The sequence below is a fragment of the Tenrec ecaudatus genome, chromosome 13 (assembly GCF_050624435.1).
Source record: "Tenrec ecaudatus isolate mTenEca1 chromosome 13, mTenEca1.hap1, whole genome shotgun sequence".
In the NCBI taxonomy this organism is placed as follows: Eukaryota; Metazoa; Chordata; class Mammalia; order Afrosoricida; family Tenrecidae; genus Tenrec; species Tenrec ecaudatus.
This window is the reverse complement of record NC_134542.1, coordinates 73,772,177-73,792,773: the sequence shown is the minus strand read 5'-3', so window position 1 is coordinate 73,792,773 and position 20,597 is coordinate 73,772,177. Positions and strand designations below refer to the sequence as shown.

General features: G+C 39.2%; 1 protein-coding gene across 3 annotated transcripts in view; it reads right to left on the bottom strand.

Annotated features, from left to right (window-relative positions):
- Window positions 1-358: 358 nt before the first annotated feature.
- LOC142423798 (sodium channel protein type 3 subunit alpha) overlaps window positions 359-20,597 on the bottom strand; it is an 85,651-nt gene continuing 65,412 nt past the window's right edge. For all 3 annotated transcript variants that reach the window (XM_075528878.1, XM_075528879.1, XM_075528880.1), the window contains 10 exons: window positions 19,789-19,909; window positions 18,571-18,725; window positions 15,941-16,114; window positions 10,408-10,530; window positions 7,283-7,555; window positions 6,264-6,317; window positions 5,332-5,469; window positions 4,146-4,250; window positions 1,988-2,258; window positions 359-1,548 (listed from right to left, as the gene is read on the bottom strand). In XM_075528878.1, the coding sequence (XP_075384993.1) occupies window positions 359-1,548; window positions 1,988-2,258; window positions 4,146-4,250; window positions 5,332-5,469; window positions 6,264-6,317; window positions 7,283-7,555; window positions 10,408-10,530; window positions 15,941-16,114; window positions 18,571-18,725; window positions 19,789-19,909 (2,604 nt within the window). The remainder of the gene's footprint in view (window positions 1,549-1,987; window positions 2,259-4,145; window positions 4,251-5,331; window positions 5,470-6,263; window positions 6,318-7,282; window positions 7,556-10,407; window positions 10,531-15,940; window positions 16,115-18,570; window positions 18,726-19,788; window positions 19,910-20,597) is intronic.

Below are 20,597 nucleotides of genomic sequence, written 5' to 3'. Positions count from 1 at the left end.
ATGTTAAAAATAGAGCGATGTGAGTAATGTACTAAAGGTGTTTGGTGTGGTTACAATGATCACTTTGCACAATGATCCCTACAGGCTAGGTAGCCATTGAGCTTCTGCTCAGCAGTGTCGTCTGGTAGTGAAAACAGCAACCTCGTGTCATCGTTGATACCCTGTCTCACAGAGAGGCAGCGACAGAGGCCACTGTTGTGTTATAGGCACTGACCATTAGTAGTTGTTGGAACAGTCAGTTTGGCATAGATCGCCTCTTGGCATAGATCTCCGTAGTCCAGTTGACACAAGACACTTTACCTTCATAGGCTGTAAACAATTGATCACAAAGAGAATGATTTCTTTTTTTTTTTGACTTTTAATTTTCTTGAACCCCTTTTCCTTTGCTTTCCTTTTCAATTTTGTCTTTCTCAAACTTTTCTTTGTCTGGCTTTGTTACACTATCATAGGAAGGAGGGGAGGTGGTAGAAGAACTTCCATCTGTTTTTTCTGGGGTGGAATTCCCATTTAATTTGTCAATAATCAAATCTTCTTTTATAGGTAAGTCAATCCTCCCTTTGATCGCCTCTTTGTTATATTCCCTCGATACCTTTTTTAACCTTTGCTTTAAAAGATAACATCTGAAATTACGCTGAATGATAGAAGCAGACACCTCCTCTTGTTTCCGTTTCAGAGTGGTGGTGATGGGCTCGTAGGAGACTTTGGAGGGATTCGATGCCATGAATCGATCTTCCATCTGTATCCGAAGGGCATCCATCTCCCCGCTCTCCCCCAGAACCCGCTTGGTGAAGGCAAACAGGATGTCGAGGCAGTGGATCCGGTCCCCACTGACCATGGGCAGGTCCATGGCGATGAGCTGGACTTTGTTGGGTTTGGCGATGAGAAGCGGCGGGTCCAGGGCAGCCGCAAAATCCGAGAGTTTGGCAAACTCGATGAACTGGGTGGCGTCAGGATCAAATTTCTCCCAAACCTCGTAAAACATCTCGAAGTCGTCCTCGCTCAGGGGCTCCGCACTCTCCTCCGTGGCCACGCTGAAGTTCTCCAGGATGACAGCGATGTACATGTTCACCACCACTAGGAAGGAGATGATGATGTAGCTGACGAAGAAGAAAATCCCCACGGAGGGGTTGCCGCAGTCTCCCTTCACTGAGCTCCCGGGGTGAATTGTGTCAGGGTCACAGTCTGGGGGTGCACTGTTGAGGATGGGTGCTAACAAGCCATCCCAGCCAGCAGAGGTGGTGATTTGGAAGAGGCAGATCATGCTGTTGCCAAAGGTCTCGAAGTTGAACATGTCATCAATCCCAGCTTCCTTCTTAACATAGGCAAAGTTGGACATCCCAAAGATGGCATAGATGAACATGACCAGGAAGAGCAGGAGGCCGATGTTAAAGAGCGCAGGAAGGGACATCATCAAAGCGAAGAGCAGTGTCCGGATCCCCTTGGCCCCTTTGATCAGACGCAGGATTCGGCCGATCCTGGCGAGGCGGATCACTCGGAACAGGGTAGGGGACACAAAGTACTTTTCTATCATTTCAGCCAGAAACATACCTGTGGAAAAATAGAAGAAACAGTAAACTCTGAATAGCTTAAGCCTGTATCTTTATCTTTGCAAGGCTAATGGAATCAATACGTTTGTTATTGAACATTATAGTTTGTGGTACCATTTTTTTTACAATAATTCCTTTTAAAAATTTGATATCTGCCTCCACTTTTCATCTGTGTGTTATTTTGCGTAGAAGCATGAGTGCATCTAATGGGTCTGATTCTTGTTCATCCATTCCTCGTGGCCAATATTCATGGTGTAGTTTCAGTCAAGTAAGTCTGTCAGTAAACCCAGGTCTTGAGAGTTTTTATTAAAAGACACGAGTACTGAACTTCAGACCTCTACATACTGTGATCCTAAGGCCTAATGCCCATGTCGCACCGCTGTCGGGCTTTGGGGGCCATTCCCCATGACTGTACCTCAGGGTAAGGAAAGCGTTCTTACCCACAATGGAGAGAATCACCACTACAAAATCAAAGATGTTCCAGCCGATAGTGAAGTAATAGTATCGGAGGGACACGAGCTTCAGCACGAATTCTCCAGTGAAGAGCACAATGAACACCAGGTTGATGCGAGACAAAACCAGAGTCATGTATTTACTCTGGTCATCCGTTTCCACCATCATGGTCACCATGTTGAGGCAGATGAGGATCATGATGCTGATATCAAAGACTTGTCTCGTTACAAAATCGAAGACCATTCCTTGGAATTTATTCTAGAAAGAGAGAGAAGGTGAAGGAGGGAAGGAAACATGAAAGGATCATTATATTTATTAAAAATATGTTTCAGAAATAATGATCCAATAATATGACTGAAGTCTTTCCACAACTCGCTGTAATATACATATCCCTCTCATTTGCACAAACAATTTTGTGTGTTGTCTTTTTTTCTGGGCTTTTAAAAACAACAATAACAACAAATCATGACAAGAACAGAAGAAGTTTGGTTCAGTTAGGTCCCATAGGAAGAGAAAACAGAATAAGATAAGCTGGTGGCAATTTGGTTGATAATTTGTAGAGTCTGCTTGAATTAACTATTATAATTTTTAAAATGACAATCAATAATGAGCATTTATCTATAAAATAAGTTTTTATAGACATACTTTAGAATGGATGTATACCTCAATTTACTTATCAGTATTTTATAAATTTACCTTCCAGATAGGCTGGCCTCTTTTCAATTTCATTAGACCTCTTCTCTGTGCTAATGTTTTAAATGTACCTATTTAGCCTTTCATCTTGCCTTCTGAACCTATGCTTCAACAAAAATATATGTGCTGTTTAAAAATTTTTCTTTGTGTTTTAACGTTGATCTCTAGAACCTCATGCTTTAAATTATTCCTATGTCCATATTACTGTTGAGTATAATTGTTACTAAAATAAAATTTTAATAATTTCATATAAAATAAAATTTAATTGGCCCCCCAAACCCCCCAAACATGAACAGATCAACCTTTCTTGTCCTAACTATAATATCTAAGTGATATTCAGCACCTTCTATGTTCCATCCCATATCACCACACCCTCTAAACTCACTGCCAGTGAGTCAATGCTGAATCATAGCAACCCCTGTGGGTTTCTGTAACTGTTTAAAGTAGTAGAAAGCCCGGTCTTTCTCTCATGGAGATGCTGGTGGTTTTGAACTGCCGACCATGCAGCTCACAGCCCAGCGTGTACCCACTACACGACCAGAGCCCTAGTGGTGGTTGTCACCACATGTTAGCTGCAGCTAATTTATAACATGTGAAAATTGAAGGCATTAGAATTCCCAAGATCTCAAGTCTAGTTATGGAATCACGGGCTCTGGGACTTTGAGTAAGACAGTTCTCTAATGTGGGCAGCAGTTATGAGTTAGAAACCAGCGCAGGGAACAGGCGGTGCTGTTAACATGCCGTTCCGTTATTATGAAGCTGTATAGAGCACAGCCTCCAATAAGAAGTGTCCTCTTTCAGTGTATTTGGTGAACAAATGAGCTATTTGATAAGACCCTTTGTATTCGCAGCATTTGTGGATACTTTAGTCAAACCCAAACCACTGTCCTTGAGTCATAACGAACCCACAGGACAGAGGAGAACTGCTCCCGTGGGTTTCAGACACTAATTATTTACAGGAGTAGTACGCTTCGTCTTCTCTTTCTGTTTTTTTTTTTTTCCATTGGAGTGAACTCTAGTCGTACAAGTGAACAAAGCCAACAGGAAGAGGGAGCCCATCAGGAAACTGTCCTTCTCTGTGGAAGGTAAACAAAATGCCATAACACAGACGGAGGAGCCGGAGTCAGACGGGGTGCTGAGTAGCAGATTGAAGAAGAGCATGAGTCTTCTTTGGGAAGTGGCCATTTGGAACCAGGGTTGAAAGTTCAAGAAAAATGAGAGTAGACTTTTAAGTTAGTACCCTTTAAATCTGTTTTAAGCTATAGGCATGTTCATTTTCATGTTGTAGAAAATACACAATATGACTTCCTTTTAAACAACTTATTAGCAATTGTGGCTTGTGTTACTTAGTATGGACTGTATTGGTGATATTACCAAACATATTTTAATCCATAAGCTTTGCTAACATAGAAATAAGACCCGGGAATTTTACAGAAGATGAAAAATTCTTACTGCTGGCCGAGGTATGGGTTTCTGAGGTTTCTTGGATCCAAGCTTCTTCATTGCATTGTAATATTTTTTCTGTTCTTCTGTCATAAAGATGTCTTGACCTCCAAAGTAAAGACACAGTGGAAAACTGGTTAAAATCCCAATATATTTTACAATAGTACTTTTTATAAAAATATTTCTGTTTTTTCCTTTGATCACTTCTCAATTTTTATGTTGATATAGCACTGCTTTATATATATTTCCCTTTTTCTAACTAAGTGAAATTATGAATACTTTAAAATATTCAAGCTCCATAATCAATTCTGAGTAGCAGGGGTTCTTAGTTTGATTTTTTTTAATGGTTAGAAGGAGGATTAGGGGTCCCAAATTCTTTGATTAAAAGTAATTTTAAAAATTAATTTAAATTCATTTGTTTTTGACCAGTTCCTTTGTGCTAGACAATGTATGTAAGCATTACATAGAAATACAAAGAAGACATAGCATGCAGGGTGTCAGTGGGGTAGGAGACTAAAAAAACACAAAAGTGGAAAATCCATAGAGATATATCAACAAAACTGCACTGTGTGGCAACAGTGAACTCTGAGTCAGAGATGAGCTTTCCAAAGGAAGGTCCATGGAAGCTAGACCTTAAAGGACAATTAGGGCTTAGTAGGCAAAGCATTTCAGGAAGATAAATGATCACATGCAAAGTCTTTTGAATACGAGCTTGGCTTGTTCAGGAAAGAAGAGAACATCGAATATAGTCCGAAAATAGCGTGCATAGCAGGTGACGGTGGTGGGGGTTGCTTCGGTGGGTGTAGGGTGCTGGCGAGTAGGGAAGTATACACTCGTACGTAGAAAGTGATATGTGGGAGCAGGATAAGCCAGAAAAGAGAGTGCGGGTGGTGCTTGAAAATCTCTCTCCCTAAGCTGAGTTACAAAGCACCGGGTGTTTCAAACAGTGGTAACAGAAAAATCTATCACATTTTTGAATTGGAAAAAAAAATACTTCCGCATGTATGCAGAGGAGGAACCTGGAGAGTGGCCAGAGCAGTGGGGGGAATGTCCGTAGTAAGTCACCGGGCAGTCAGCTGTAAAATACTGTGAACATGGTCCCCGACTGCGTGAGCTACCGGGCGGGCTGTTTCCCTATGTGCTTGTGTGACAGACAGACTCCCAACAGAGACCGTTGAGAGTTGAGGATACTTATCTTCTTCTTCTGCTGGTTGAAGTTATCAATGATGACTCCGATGAACAGATTCAGAGTGAAGAATGACCCGAAGATGATGAAGATGACAAAGTACAAATACATGTACAAATTGTCTTCATATACAGGTTGAAGTTTAACCTAAGTAATGTGGAAAATACGTTTTAAAATCGTAAACAAAACACAATGGATATTTAGGAAAGTGTTACAATTTCATGAGTATTGTTACTTAATGTAAGAACTCTTTTTTTTTTCCCTTGGAAAATCTGCAAAATGATTTCTCCACCCCACCCCCTCCAGCTACCATATTCTTGTATAATAGCAGTTTACATTTTATGATTGTTCTTAAATATGTTTTTTCTATTTTTCTTACTTGTAAGACCCATAAGATGCTCTTTTGAGTATATCACAATGAAATAAACAAGGCTAAATATTTGGAGCAAATCAGTGCTTCTCCCCCCCCCCTTCTCTTTATAATTGGGTTTGGAAATAATGTATTTTGGTAAAAGAATATCATTTCTAAAAGGAAAATTCAGTATAAACAAGGATGTTTGAGGAATTACTTTTATTTCCACTTTCACATCAAGTCTTCCCCAAACATGGTTGCTTTTCCATATCATGATACTCTTGGAAACTGTGTCATAGATGCTGGCTTGTCAGCCCCTCTAGTGACAGGGAGAAACACAATTCTCCTGAACATCTTTTCCGCACTGAAGAGTCTTGTCTATGGTATCTTCCATATTGAATATGTATTATATATTAGACATGTGTTAACAAAATATCATGAAAATTAAAGTGTATTGACTGAAAAGGGTAATTTTTATGCGCAGTGATAAATACATACTTTCCTCTAATACAAAATTCTGGAACTGTCAGCTAAATGATCACAAATGCAAATTCTAGTAGCTATCTGTAGTATTGTAAATGATACTTACGTCTCGTGAATCAACAGCTGCATACATAATATCCATCCAGCCTTTAAATGTGGCCTATAAATAACATACATTTGTATTAAGCATAAAACCCTCCTCTGAAAATACAGCATTTTACCAGATGAAGATTTGGTATTGCAGACTATGTTTTTGTGCTATTTGGACATTCTATTGGGGCACTAGATTTTTATTTAGAGTAAGGAACTGCATTTCCTTTGTTCCTCTGGAAAGAGATTATATTCCTTCCACACTGCAGTTTAATAAGATTGATTCCTGAAACTCCCACCTTGGTATCAAATATCTCATGCTAAAAGAAAACTCTATGATTCAAAGTTATGTTTTTGTTTAAACAAAACTCGATTGGGCTCTAATTATTAAAGATTGCACATTTTAAAACCTACCCATTAAGATATAAACTTCCACACATACAGCATAGTCATGCTCTTTACCATTGGTATTATAAAGGATCCTCCATCAGTACAATATTCATATTATTATTTTAATACATAGAATGGCTACTTTGACAATGATGGTGTCAGCTAAAAGGGATAATAACGGTCAGTAAGGTTCAATAATATAAAATGAATCAAACAAAAGGAGATGTAAAAAATCATATGTAAAATATTTCACGGAAAAATGCATTCTGATATTATTATGCAACATCTTTACAGTCAAGTAAGTTGGAGTCTATATGAATTGTAAAAAACTGGGTGGTACAAATGGTTAATCAGTGTCGTTGTTACCGGAAAGGTTAGAAGCCAAGTGCACTTAGCAACACCTTGGACGAAAGGCTGGACAGTATATTCCCTGAAAGCAGCCACTAGTTCAGCAGGAAATCCTGTGAGACGCAGTTCTACTCTGACACACTTGGGGTTCTTAAGGGTCAGAATGAATTCTGACACCTGCTTTTTATCATGAACTACTGCTCTACTTTCAAATAGTAATTCAAATAATCAAAATCGGAGAAATGATCTTACTTGAAATAGTTTGAACATTTCAAAATGTATACCGTGGCCACTTACCACTTGAAGCAATGCAAGGTAACCGGCGCCGACATTGTCAAAGTTCACTTTCACATTTTTCCACCGAGCTTGCTTGCCAAGAGCCTGACAATCGCTCAAATTGTTGACTTCCCGAGCGTCAAACACGTCGCCCGTTGTCATGTTAACACAGTAGTAGAACTTGCCAGCAAACAGATTCACACCCATGATGCTGAAGATCAGCCAGAAGATGAGACACACCAAGAGCACGTTCATGATCGATGGGATTGCTCCAACAAGAGCATTCACAACCACCTTCAGGAAGAAACGGGAATCAGGCAGTTTACACATCAGCCAGAGGAAACTAGTCTTTGCACTTAATTACTCAGTACTAAGATGCGTTTGAACAATGTGAAATAAAATCTAGGTGGAAAAGTTGTTTCTTCTGATGTTTTCTAATTCCTACTTGATGAGGGAATGCAAAGAGTGACACAACTAAAGGACTCAAGGGTTGACTGAAAGCAAGAAATGCCATTGTGTGGCAAGAAATGCCACTGTTGAATAAGATGGAGTCAGAAAAAGTTTGTATGCCCTGGTGGGGGGGTGTTGGGGGTGGGGGGAAGACTCGTTAGACATCAACAAAAGAACTCCTCATCATTAAGCAATATATTTGAATTTTAAGAAATGATTATTTGAAATACTGATTAAACAAATTCTTTAAAATGAAGTATTATAATGTATAAAAATTAAGCATAAGAACATATCAAAGTGTGTCTTCAGATAAACTTTTTATGTCTGTGTGGACTAAGATCAGAAATGTACAAATCTAAATAAAAAATTCAAGTAAAAGAGTATTAAGAAATGAAGTTGAATTTTTCTTTGACAAAGAAGTACTGACTATGTTTCTCCATGAATACACTATGACTTAAAAGTTCATTTTGGGGGCATATAATCATATATTTTACCCAACCCAGGTTAACTTATTTCATGAAGAGAAAATTCATTCATTTTCTATTTTGTGAAGTTCAGAAAGATCAAAATGTTTTTTGAAATCTCTAGGAAGTGGAAACTACCTTTTCTTCTTTACTTTAATCTAGAATATTGGACTACTTTGTTAAGGAATGGTATTAAATAAAATTATTATGTTAAAATATGGTAACATTTAGAAATTGATACAAAGAATTTTAAATTGACAGGTCAAACTTGAAATCCAAATTCTAAGCGTTCCCTGTGCTCCATTATCTCAAAAAAATGATAAAGTCACAGATATCATACTTGCCATTTTGTTCCAACTTAAATTTGTGTCATATATTATCTGTGAGATCTTTTATTTTCTAAGTACACATGGCGTTTCGCGCATTTTTTCCATAGGATTTTAAAATTCTACCAAATAACTGTATTTACTTGGCAAAATGGAGAACGTATTCAGATTTGAACAAATGTAGAAGCATTTAATTTTTTCCACTTTCTGTCTCCTCACAAAAGAACATTATAGATAGAAAACAATACAAGCAGAAAGCTTAAGTAATGTAAGTAATTTTAAAAGGTTGGTGTGAAAAGTACTTGAAGTTGTGCGATGCTTGTATGGGTTTTACCTGGCTTTGTCACTGTTTAGTGAACAGTAATCGAAATTAATTTAAAGTGTGAAACAAAGTGTGTTCTTACAGTGCTCCTAGGAAGGCTGGAGCGGGGCTTTACTTGCTTTGATGAGTGAAATTTGAAATTAAGGCTGCAATGTGCTATTGCCCCAAACAAACCACCTCCTCCCATGAAGGCCTTTTGGCCTAGAAGGAATTCAATATCCATATGTATGTGCGAGCTGGATAAACAAAGCTGGTCTTTGCGGTAACTAGCATTTTGAGGGCTTGACAAGTGGGCTTCCAGCTGTAGAAGTATGTATTTTATTTAGACATGTAAAATATATGCTAAGGATGAGTGTTGTGGAGGAAAGAGCCAGCACGATGGAAAAAGTGAAGTGCCTTCGGAATGCTCGGGGAACAGAAAGCACAGCAAAGCAGACCTCAGTGGCTGCCCAGGGAATTATCCTAGCCCTCTATTTGACTTAGACCGTATAGGTTTGGCAGAGGCTACAATTTAAGGCTGTTTTCTTATATAGTGGTTATGTGTATTACTGATATTAATTCGAGAAGGAATGCACATAGGGAAACACGCCAAGCATCTAAAGACAAATATTCAAAGCACGGTTCCCCGGGGGAGGGAAATGTGTTTTAGACCACAGACACGTGTTCTTCTCGGTGATGGCAAAAGTGACACTGCATTTCGAAGTAGTGAACACAGCACCACCAAAGTGACAAGGAGCGTGTGAGCACATATGGATGGGCACAGGTAAATTGGTGTACAATTACATGTAGGAATATACATAGGTAAGAACGGAAATGGCTGTATTTTCATGTAAATACAAGTACATGGTTGAAGGCACATATATACTCATTGAAGATATAGATGTGGATCATGTTCACAGACATAATCAAACATCTTCCTAGGGTGATATTTGGGGATTTGAAGTCTTAAGACTATAGTCCCATGGGGCAACTCTGTCAATTGGAATAACAGATCACAAAAATTTGATCTGCATCCAAATGCAGTTAGTGGTGACTAGAGTGTCCAGTGATGTTAGGGAGTCATCAAAGACCTAACTATGGGTCTCCGCTTGCCCAGAACCAGTAGTCATAAGGGAGGCCCAATCTCCTCTATTCTGTGACCACCAAATGACATGGTGCTTGACTATGACTGCCATTGAGCATTCTGACAAGGGTCTCAATTGACCGGGAAAACTATGGAGCAGAATTCTAATTCTTGTTAACAGCAAACAGGCAAACGGGAACCATGGGGAATGGAAAGCTCCCTGGGACTCAATGAAAAGCGTGCTTTTAGAGGTTGTGGAGACATCCTTGAACACCGATCGAAAGACGCATGGAGTCTAGTTCTGGCTCAGCCATGAAACAATTTCGTAGGACCTCTTTAAATAAGGATCCATTCCTGGACACTCGGTGAGGATCTTGATGATTCCTGCTAAGAAAGTTCCTAACTCTATGAAAGAATAATCAGACGTGTATAGCTCCTCCCTGCTTTTAAATTATGTAATTTAAAAAACATAGATGTATTTTTTTAACCATGAATCACCCAAGTGCGTTTATGCATCTTACCCTCATGCCTTCAAATCGGGATAAGGCTCTTAGAGGTCTTAAAGCGCGGAGTGTCCGTAGGGATTTGATGGCACCAAGTTCTGAGTAACCAAGAGCATTGGCAACTAAGCTAACCAAAGAAACCTATAAAAGGAAACAAAATCATAACCATCAGGAAACTGTTGATCAATGGCATAAAATGCACTATCATTCCCTTGAGCTGGGCAAAGACATCTATCTCGGCAGCCGTCCTCTTCCACATAGTAGAATTAGCTTGCTCTACTAGCCTTGCCTTAAGCTATTGCTTTCCTTGCCCTGAGTCTTTTCCATTTATTAATAAATATTTTTGAAGCCTTGCACTTAAAATCCAAATTTTAGATATTTTCCCATGTGAGGTTTACTTCAGCCTATTCGTAATCCACCAGTAATTGATGATTTGGGCTCAGGTGGGCATTTCCATGGAGCTGTGCTCAGATTCACTGGTTAGAAGTGATTCTGTTTTCCTTTAGCTACATAGCATCTTGGTCCTGTTGACTGGAGACCTTGACTTTGTGATATAGTCAGTTGAGTTAGGTTTCGCATCCTTTGGCAGGGATAGGGTGGGGAAGGGGCATTTTTATTTACCTGGAGTTTACTTCAATGTAATATCACTGATTGAGCATTTACTCTGTGTTAGATCTACTGTCTCCTTAATGTCTCCTATGTAAAGTTCCTAATAAGTAGATATTATTTTTGCTTTCTCCTTTTCACGGGCAAAATAAAATTGAGGGGGAAAGTGCACAATTAATAAGAGGTGGAACTGGGGATGAGCTCAGAAAATCTGGCTTTAAAATTAGATTTTACCCAGAGTGCTCTACCTGACCCGACCTCTGGACAATACTGGCTATAATTTAACACCCTTTAGTGCCCATGGCAGCCCATGCTCGATTGATCACGATGACCTACAAGAAGAAATAAAAACAGATGGTTTCAAAATCATAAAAATGCTCATTAAATAAAGGGATATCAAAACGTGAAGCTATATTTTCTCACGATGCCCTCCATCCACACATCTCTGCACTTCAGAAGGCCAGCGCCACACCGCAAACGGTGCTCTGACGATTTCTAGCTTGGACATAAAAGGAGCCTCCACATGGAAGCTTTGGCCTCCAGGCCTTTAAGCCGCGGTTCCTTTCTGCATTCTTTGAGGCTTAGGGTCCAGGAGATGCTGCAGGGAACTGTCAGCTGTAATAAAGGTTTCCAAGGATATTCTCGTAGGACAGCTCTTCGCGCTGTGAAAAACGCGCATGCGTATCATCACAACGGGGAAAATCCTGCTGGCTTGTTCTCACCCATGCCATTTTAATTTTTCTGAAAACTTTTAAGTGATAAGCCCCTGTAATCTCTACATGTCTTTCAAATAAAGTATTTATATTAAATTGTTGGGATTCCACGAAATGGTGGCTACAATCCTGTGATATGAGCTCTCTGCCTTGAGTCCTAGTGGCCAGTTTTCTTTGGAAGCCCCAGGTTTGGCCAGGCCTTGTTCTCCGGATCACATTGACCATGCGGGTGGACCCAGGACTCACCCCTGATTATGATTTGTTCTACGGAATCACTTTCCTTAGCGATAGTCTTAATGAAAAAATCTAGTAGAAAGCTCAGATGCAACATTTTTGGTACCCATCAAGCTTCAAAATGGAAAATGTTGACTTAAAATGGAAAATACTGAACGACGTGAGACCCCTACTTCAGTAGCTGTTGCACTGGTTGTGGATCTGTGGTCTTCTTCCACGAGTCTCAGGGATTCAGCCACTTTCCTCATTGCCCAGCTTGACTGTCTTCTCTCTCTCGACTCCTCTCTGAGGTCTTCATGAGCGTTCTTAAAATCCTTGATTGATCTAAAATGTTGTTTTATGTGGGGCAGCATTTTTGTACACATGGTACAAAGCTTCTGTGATGTAAGAGGATGTTCATTTGAGTTGTCTTAAAATTTTTATATTAGCCCTGGCCTCAAAATCACTCCCCCCGCCCCAAGGACACAAGTGTATCCTTTTGGTGTAGGTAACCTAATGAGACTAAGAATTCGTCTTCGGCAGACAGGTTGAACCAGGCTTTGTAGGGTCTCTGGTGGTGTGGTGGGTTATAGGTTGGTGGCTACTAGGAAGTCAACAGTTCAAAACTCTCAGTTGTTCTGTGGGAGAAAGATGTCACTTTCTACTTCACAGTCTCTTCTCTAACAATCTCAGAAGCCCACAGGGGAAGTTCTACTAGGGTTGCTATCAGTTGCACTGGATTCAATGGCATGCAGGGTTTTTAATTTTTTATATTATTGACATAGAATGCACACATAATTCAATGCAATAGGTCGATCATATTAAGAAGAGTTATGCAATCACCACCACAATCCCTTTTAGGATATTTTCTTCTTTCTTGCAGTTATTTTTGATAGCCCCTCATTCCCCCAGCCCCTCCACCCTAATCCCCTGCCATATATCCTTCAGTAATTATTAAGTTAATTATTGACTCTATCCTGGATTTCATGCATAGAAAAACATAAAATAAAATCCAGAAACACATGAACAAAGCCCAGCAGCAATGACCAAAATAGAACAGAGAAAATCCTTAACCAAAAAGAAAGCAGAAAACATTAAAAACTGTAAAAAGGTCAAAGGGGCCAAAAGGAAAATCAACTGGTGAGCTGTTTCAGGTTTCCTAATGGAATCAAACGCCGTGACTTGCCGATGCTTTCTGTCTGAGAGCAAGGCTATTCCCAGCTGTGGATGGTGATCAGAGACTTCATGGGAAAGTGCTAATGGATTTTGGATTTCAACTATCATCTGTCCCCTTTGCAAATTGGGTGTTCAGAATTTGAGCTCTGATATGATTTCCTCCTATGGATTTGGATTTTATTATTTATAACCTTTGGATCATACAGGTTTGTGTGCTTCTTCTATGTGAACTTTGTCAACCCCTCACTTAGATGGCTGCTTGTTTTGAGACTAGCCTTTAAGATCCCCAGTGCCATTCTTTCTGATAGCTGGGCACCATCTGATTTTTTTCCTTCAGCACGCTTTGCTATAGCATGTGTACCTTCAGTGATCTTTCCACGAGGGCAAGTATAGAGTAGGGCATGTCTTAAGAACTTATTGTTTTTAAATTAGGGCTATGATTAAGTGTGAACCTAAAGTCCTATCATATATCCATGGTTCATTTATGTCCCAGGTAGATTTTAGAGACAGCAGCGTCATTTTATTGGAGAACATTTATTGGAGACATGGGGCATAAGATAATTCTACTGATAGTATCAATAGTTTTACCAGTGTTGTGGAATTTAAATTTCACTTGAGAAAAGCAGTTTTTTTGATGTATGAACTGGAATCTCATAGTAGAATTTTTTAACTTCCCCTTCTGTTCTCACAATGAGTGTTGATGATGTGTTGGACATTAAATTTTGGTACTGCTGCTAACAGAAACCATTCTAGCTTCATTATTGAGGATGCCAATAGTCCAAGAACAATGTCAAGTGTGAAGGCAGAAATCACTAGGTTCTAAAAGTGTTGAAATACAGTTTAGGATCAGGTCGGGTTTGTATTCAGTTTTTGTCAGTGAGTAGGAAGTTGATATTCAAAACAGGAACGATCGAGCCATCTGAGCAACCTGTGAAATCTGTAAGATAGAAGTCACTAGTAGGCAAAAAAAGTAGCTCCTCATAGTTGAGTGTCCTAGTGTTGTGTGTTTTGGGCACATTAGCACCTTGGAATAATATCGAGTCACTGTTGATGTTGTAGTGTAAATTCCTAGATGAATCTCCCCAAGGTTGTATGTATGCAAATTCTATTGAACTGTAATAATTCTCAAAAATTCTAATAAGTTATGCATTTTATTTCATTACATAGCCAAGAATTGGATTTATATGGTTTCCATTTGAAGATATTATATTTTTGACCTTTAGATAAGAAGAAAAGAATAACATTCCATCAGAACAAGTAGTCCATCTAGTGCCAAAATCTGACAGACAGACATGAGTAACAGTGCAGAAACGCAACTTGAATTATCATCCTTGCTGCCTCGAGAGCTGCATGCACTGTTCCTCCAATTGCCAGGACAATTAGAGTTTCATCCCTGAGCCAGCTTCATCCTTTATCTTACCAGATCCAGTAATACATCCTTTATATTTTTATTTTTTGCCCTCTCTGGACCCTTTGATAAAGTTGACCATAAATATATGGAAGGCAGGAGTGAGGACTATCTTCTCTGGGATTTCTCTATTACTAAGTAGTTGTACTACTTAATAATAAATATATCCAGGGTGAGGTTGAAGGACTACCCTCTCCCATTTACTTGTTAATGTGCAGTTATGGTATCTGAAGAATTTCCTAATGATTAAAATTAAGTCTAGATATTCTTGGAGGTACTTTACAGCTGTAGAATGTAAGGGTATTTTTAACTTCCCTGGAGGGGTAACTTTTTAGAACAATTCTGAGATTTATCTCTATTGTTCACGAAAGACCAGCCATGGATAATAAAGTCATTTGTGTCTTATTAAAACCTACTTGGAAGATTTCCCATCAATTTAAAGGGATAAACACATTTTTGGTTATAGATGTGTGAGTATGTGTGTGAGGTAGGAGGAAGAATGGAAGTTAGATAGTTCCAGATTTGTCAAAGAGGATGAAAGATAGTCCCAGATTTGTCAAATGAATGCACACATCTAGTGATCATTGATTCATATTGGCAAGCGTTAGAAGCTAAAAATAAAGTGGTTTGTGATCGCCAAGAACCAGCTCGAGCCTGTGCTTCTACCACTGTGTTTTGCTGGAAGGCTGCAAAGTCTGCGCAGGAGTAGCACAGACTACAGCAAACCGGATGATTGCCATTTTATGCCAGAGTCTCTGTATTACATAGAATTAAAAGAATAAGCTTCGAGTTAGAGAGGACCCTTGATTGGCAATGTTTCTATGATTTCTCGCCCCAGGGAAGTTGGACTCAAAACTGGACTCGTGTTCCTAACTCTCTGCACAGTAACTCCCTGATTAGTTCTTGTCTATCTAACTATGGAATTAAGTGCCTGCGTAGATCTTTATGCCCCTATGGGCATGTGACTGAATGGCTGCAGTAAATGTGTTCATTTAATATGAGTTAGTCACATACAAGCTGGTAATAGAGTCAGACTAAAGTGAAAATATCATAATTCTTGACCCTAAATCTGGTTTGATTTTACCTTCTAGAAAAAAGAAACTGTTAATAGGTTAGTGCTTAGATCTGCCAATGAGCAAATTATTGAGCTGTTCCTTCCTCTGTGGGAACATCAAAGAATGCTCCGCTTGTTGTCTAGAGAAAATCTGTCTCCTTTTATTTTCCCTTTCCCCCATCCACACTTTCTATCTATGGAATATCCCCCGTTGTTGCACTTCTGGCAGTTGAATTAAAAAAACAACTCAAATTACGTAATTGTTTTCAGCATTATTGCAACTACGCTCTCAGAAATCAAGGCTTTAATGCTAAGCAAGTACATAATGCCAATCGTGTCCCTTTTAAGGATATTTTCATAACAATCATCCAGAATACTTACATCAACAATCAAGAAATCCAGCCAGCACCAGGCATTAGTGAAATATGTTTGAAATCCATAGGCCACCCACTTGAGAAGCATTTCCAGAATGAATATATAAGTGAAGACCTTGTCTGCGTATTCTAGCATGGTTTTGATAGTCTTTCGCTGTTCAATGTATATATCTTCAAAAGCCTGTTAATCAAAAATACGTTTTTATTTTAATTAACTGTTTGCCTACTGCAAGCATTTGATACAGTTGTTTACAGAGCACAAAGCAGTAATTTAATGAATACTGGGTAATAGCAATCAAACTCTGATAAACACAAAATGTATAAAAATGATGAAAACAGTGGCAAAATATTGGCATGAAAATGTCAGTGTTTTTTACTCACTTTACAAATCGTTGTATCTTTATAAATTGATATTTAAGCATACTTTTTTCCCCCCGTCTGTCTTTCCCTCCAAAGTCTGTATCTCAATTACTGCTACAAACACATGTTTTAGGGAATTATGAACTTAGAAGATGACCAGAGATTCTACTAATGAGGGATAATATTGGTCTATTCCAAGAGTAAGTTCTATATTTTTATGAATGGTCTGGATTTTTTGATAAAATAAGTTGATTAGCCAGGAAGAAAACAAAGCACATTTTGATTTCAAAAATTTTGTTAATATGATTTATTGAGGGAAACTGGATGGTATTTGACAAGGAAGGAGCTGCAGAGAGAGAATGTGCAAATGGTCGCCTCGGTGAAGGAAACATCTGCTAGATAAACACCAGATGAAAATACCATCTGGCTATTTCATTGGCCTGATTTGTTCAGCACAGAATTCTGCATAAACCTTTGGTTGCCAAGCTTCACAAGGCATGCATATGCTTTTTCTTTAAATTCTTGTGGTATTTTGGGGTGGTAATCTACTTCACTAGAGTAAGATTCTTTCCAACATCCCAAATCCTCAAAACTGGACCAACAGGTAACATCATGATACAGAGACAAGGGTTGAGGTTGTCAAGGGTGTGGTCCTACTTGGATCCACAACCCATACTCATGGAAGCAGCAGTCTAGCTGCATAAGATTTCTCCAGAGTACTGAAAAGCAAGGACGTTACTTTGAAGACGAAGGTGTTCCTGACCCAAGCCATGGTATTTTCCATCGCCTCACATACAAGTGAAAGTCAGACATGGAGCAAGGAAGACAGCATTTGCTGCCACCATCGGTTTCAATACATTTTCTTTCTCCTTGAACTATTTGATATCACCTCTCCTTTATCCCTGCCCCCCAGGAACCCTTATTGTTATATATTATTATTATTTGTCGTATCTTACATCATCCCATATATCTGTTCACTTGCAATTTTGTTATTCATTCCCCTTGAGTAGAATTATACAGTCATCATGGCTGTCAGCTCCCCATTTCCCTCTTCCCCACGCCCACCTCTTCTTGTACCCTCAGGGAATCATTAATCCTGCTACTGTTTCTCAAGGGTTATCTCTTTTGGCTTTCATGTATCCACCATTCTTAAACATACAAATGAACATATGCAGGTTTAACAAGGTTAATGTGGTAAAACAAAGACCACAATACTAAGGGGAGGAAATATTGAAAACACCAGAGGATGGTTATGTGTTTCATCAGTGCTATCCTGTTTCCTATATTTATTATCCATCCCATGTGGCTCTTCTGTAGGGACTGTCCAATTATCTTACAGGTGGGCTTTGGGTCTTCACTTTGTCCACCCTCCTTTCCATCAATTTGATGGTTTGTTTTTGAACTTCTGATCCCTCTACCCCTCGACACCTCACAATCACACAGGATGGTGTGCTTCTTAATTGTGGGCTTAGTTGATTCCCTGCTAGATGACTGCTCTTTTTAACTTCAAGCCTTTAAGACCCCAGATACACTATCATTTAATAGCCGGACACCATCAGCTTTTTTCATCACATTTGCTTATGCACCCATTTTGTCTTCAGCCTTCAGTGATCGTGTTGGGAAGGTGAATATCATACAGTAGCACATTATTAGAGCAAACCGTTCTTATACTGGGGTAATATTTAAGTAGAAGCCCCAAATCCACCTGCTTCCTTGTTGTATTACATATATAGGCATACATAGACAAATACACCTATCTTAATATATTTGTACAGTTATGCTTGATCTAATTGAAATACAGATTGTTACAATATCTGTAAGAGCCCCCAATAAAATGATCAACAACAACAACAACAAAGAATATGAGTAGCAAAAACCCTGGGGAAAATACACACACACAAGAATTAATGCATTGAATTGTAGTGCTGGAAAGAATATGGAAAGGACCATAGACTTCCAAAAGGACAAACAAGTTTGTCTTGGAAAAAGCACAGCTAGAGTGTCCTAAGATGGAAGGATGGTGAGAGTTCATCCTACATACTTTGGACATGTCATCAGGAGAGACGAGTCCATGGAGAAGGACATCATGCTCAGAAAAGTGGAGGGGCAGTGACAAAGAAGAAGGCCCGGGACAAGATGGATGGACCCCATGGCTGCAACCATGGGCTGAGGCTTGTGAGAAGAGTGTTTCATTCTGTTGGGCAGAGGCTCACTATTGGTCAGAGCCAGCTGGGTGGCGTCCAACAAAAGCCAGCCACCCACATGCCTGTCACCTACCAGAGCCCCACTGCTGAGGAGGATCATGAAGACAATGAAGGTCTCAAACCAGTTGTGCTCCACGATGCTGTAGCACGTTTTCCGAAGGTTCCACCATATTTTCCCTTTGCCTTCTTCTGTACTTACTTGACAAAATGGAAACTTTTTAATGCATCCTAAAATATTAATATAATAAAGTAGGGAAATATATTGTAATATTAGTAGGAAAAACCATCTTTCTTTCCTTCTTAGGTTGTTCATTTTATAGGACAACTGGCTACTCATTACCTATGCTCCTCAGTCTCCCTCCTCATGGAACAAATTATTCCTAGACTTGTATGTTCAGCCAGCCACCTAGAGGTGATGGATTTACTTTAGCCAGAATATTTTGGGATTAAATGGATTTATTCTTCAAGACGGTGTCTGTATTTTTCTCCTGGTTACTGATGGAATCATGTTCCAGATACATCCCTCAGATTTGGGCCCAAACTATGTATTCTTCACACTTGTATGGGCGTCTGGATTTTTATTCCCTTTTTCACACAAACAGAAAATCTCCTCTTCCCAAGTATCAGCCACTGTCAATGTCCCCCAGCTGACTTGTTTCCAGTCTCAATGCTTTCCTTCGTCACACCTATGACTCATCTCATCCGTCAGTACCTTATTCCTCTGTGTTCCTCCTCTAGCTTTCATATTATTTATAACCTGCATCCACTCTTTTGCTCTCTCTGAACTATGACTCATTGGATTAATCACTCACATCAAATCAACACGTCTTTATTGATGGTTGTGCAAGACGTTTTACTGGTCACTGGGAGAGTAACGACAGGTCTGCCTGGCAAGGTGCTATAACCACCTATGTCCCCAAGCAGCTCTGGACATAGAACAAACAAACCACACTTGAAACTGTAAGGGTTAAGTTTGAATTATTGTAGCATCTATAAATTAAAGCACTCTATTGCCAATGAGGTCAGAAGATATAAAAGTGATAACATTGCAGTATATATTTAATCTCAGAGTGTTCAGATCCCCACATTGTGGGAAGGGGTGGGGGATAAAAGACTTGGCATCTGCTAAATTGTCCAGGCACAGCTACTGATATAGTATAATATGGAAATGCAGGCAGACAAAGAGGCAAACAAAGATAATCGTAATGCTGCCACTTATATTAAAGGAAGTCCATATGATCTGTTTAAGGACTGGGGGGCATTGCATTGAACCTTAGCAGAGTTTGGTTACCTTCAGTAAAACACGCTTCTGGTTTGAGATCTTCCTCGGGTTCAGTTTCCGCTTGTTCACCTTCTCGGGGTGGAGCCACATCAACCGTGCTTCCTTCAGACGAGCTGGTTGCATTGAGTTTCTAGAAACAAAATCCCGTTGCAACGATGTGATTTCTCTCTTATTTTAAAACTAATTTGGACAGCTCTGTCATAGTGTGGAAAGATGGTCATGGCAGCGTTTGACATGATTAACATCACTGACAATTACGTGCTAATAGTTTACCGTAATTAAAGTCCCACTCTTTAAAATAATGTAACTATTGACCTGATTTATACATATAATTTATAATATTAAGTTTAGACAGTATTCAGTGTGGGTAATTTAGAAAGGATGGATTATGCTAATTTAATTGTTTGATGACCTCTCTTTGTACATGAATACCATACCATAATATCGTTATAAATTGGTACCTAGACAAAACCGAGTTTAATAAAAATTTGATATGCTGACATCTACTGATGATATTAATTAAAAGACCTCAGATCAAATTGTAGCTTCCACCTCTTCAGGCGGAAATTTTTAGAGGGCAAAGAGCATGACCAGCTGTTTCTAAGTATCGTCCATGTTTCTGTAATTTTAGAAAGGGAGAGCAGCACATTGCCATCGGTCACGGTCATTATATTTTAACTTTGAGCTATATTTTTCTCTCGCTTACATAATTTTCTTATTTCACTAGCAGACAAATGATGGATCTCTTTTTCTTTCTTTCTTTTTTTAAACCCCCAAAATGAACTTGATACTTGACAAAGAACTCCAAGTGAAATGGA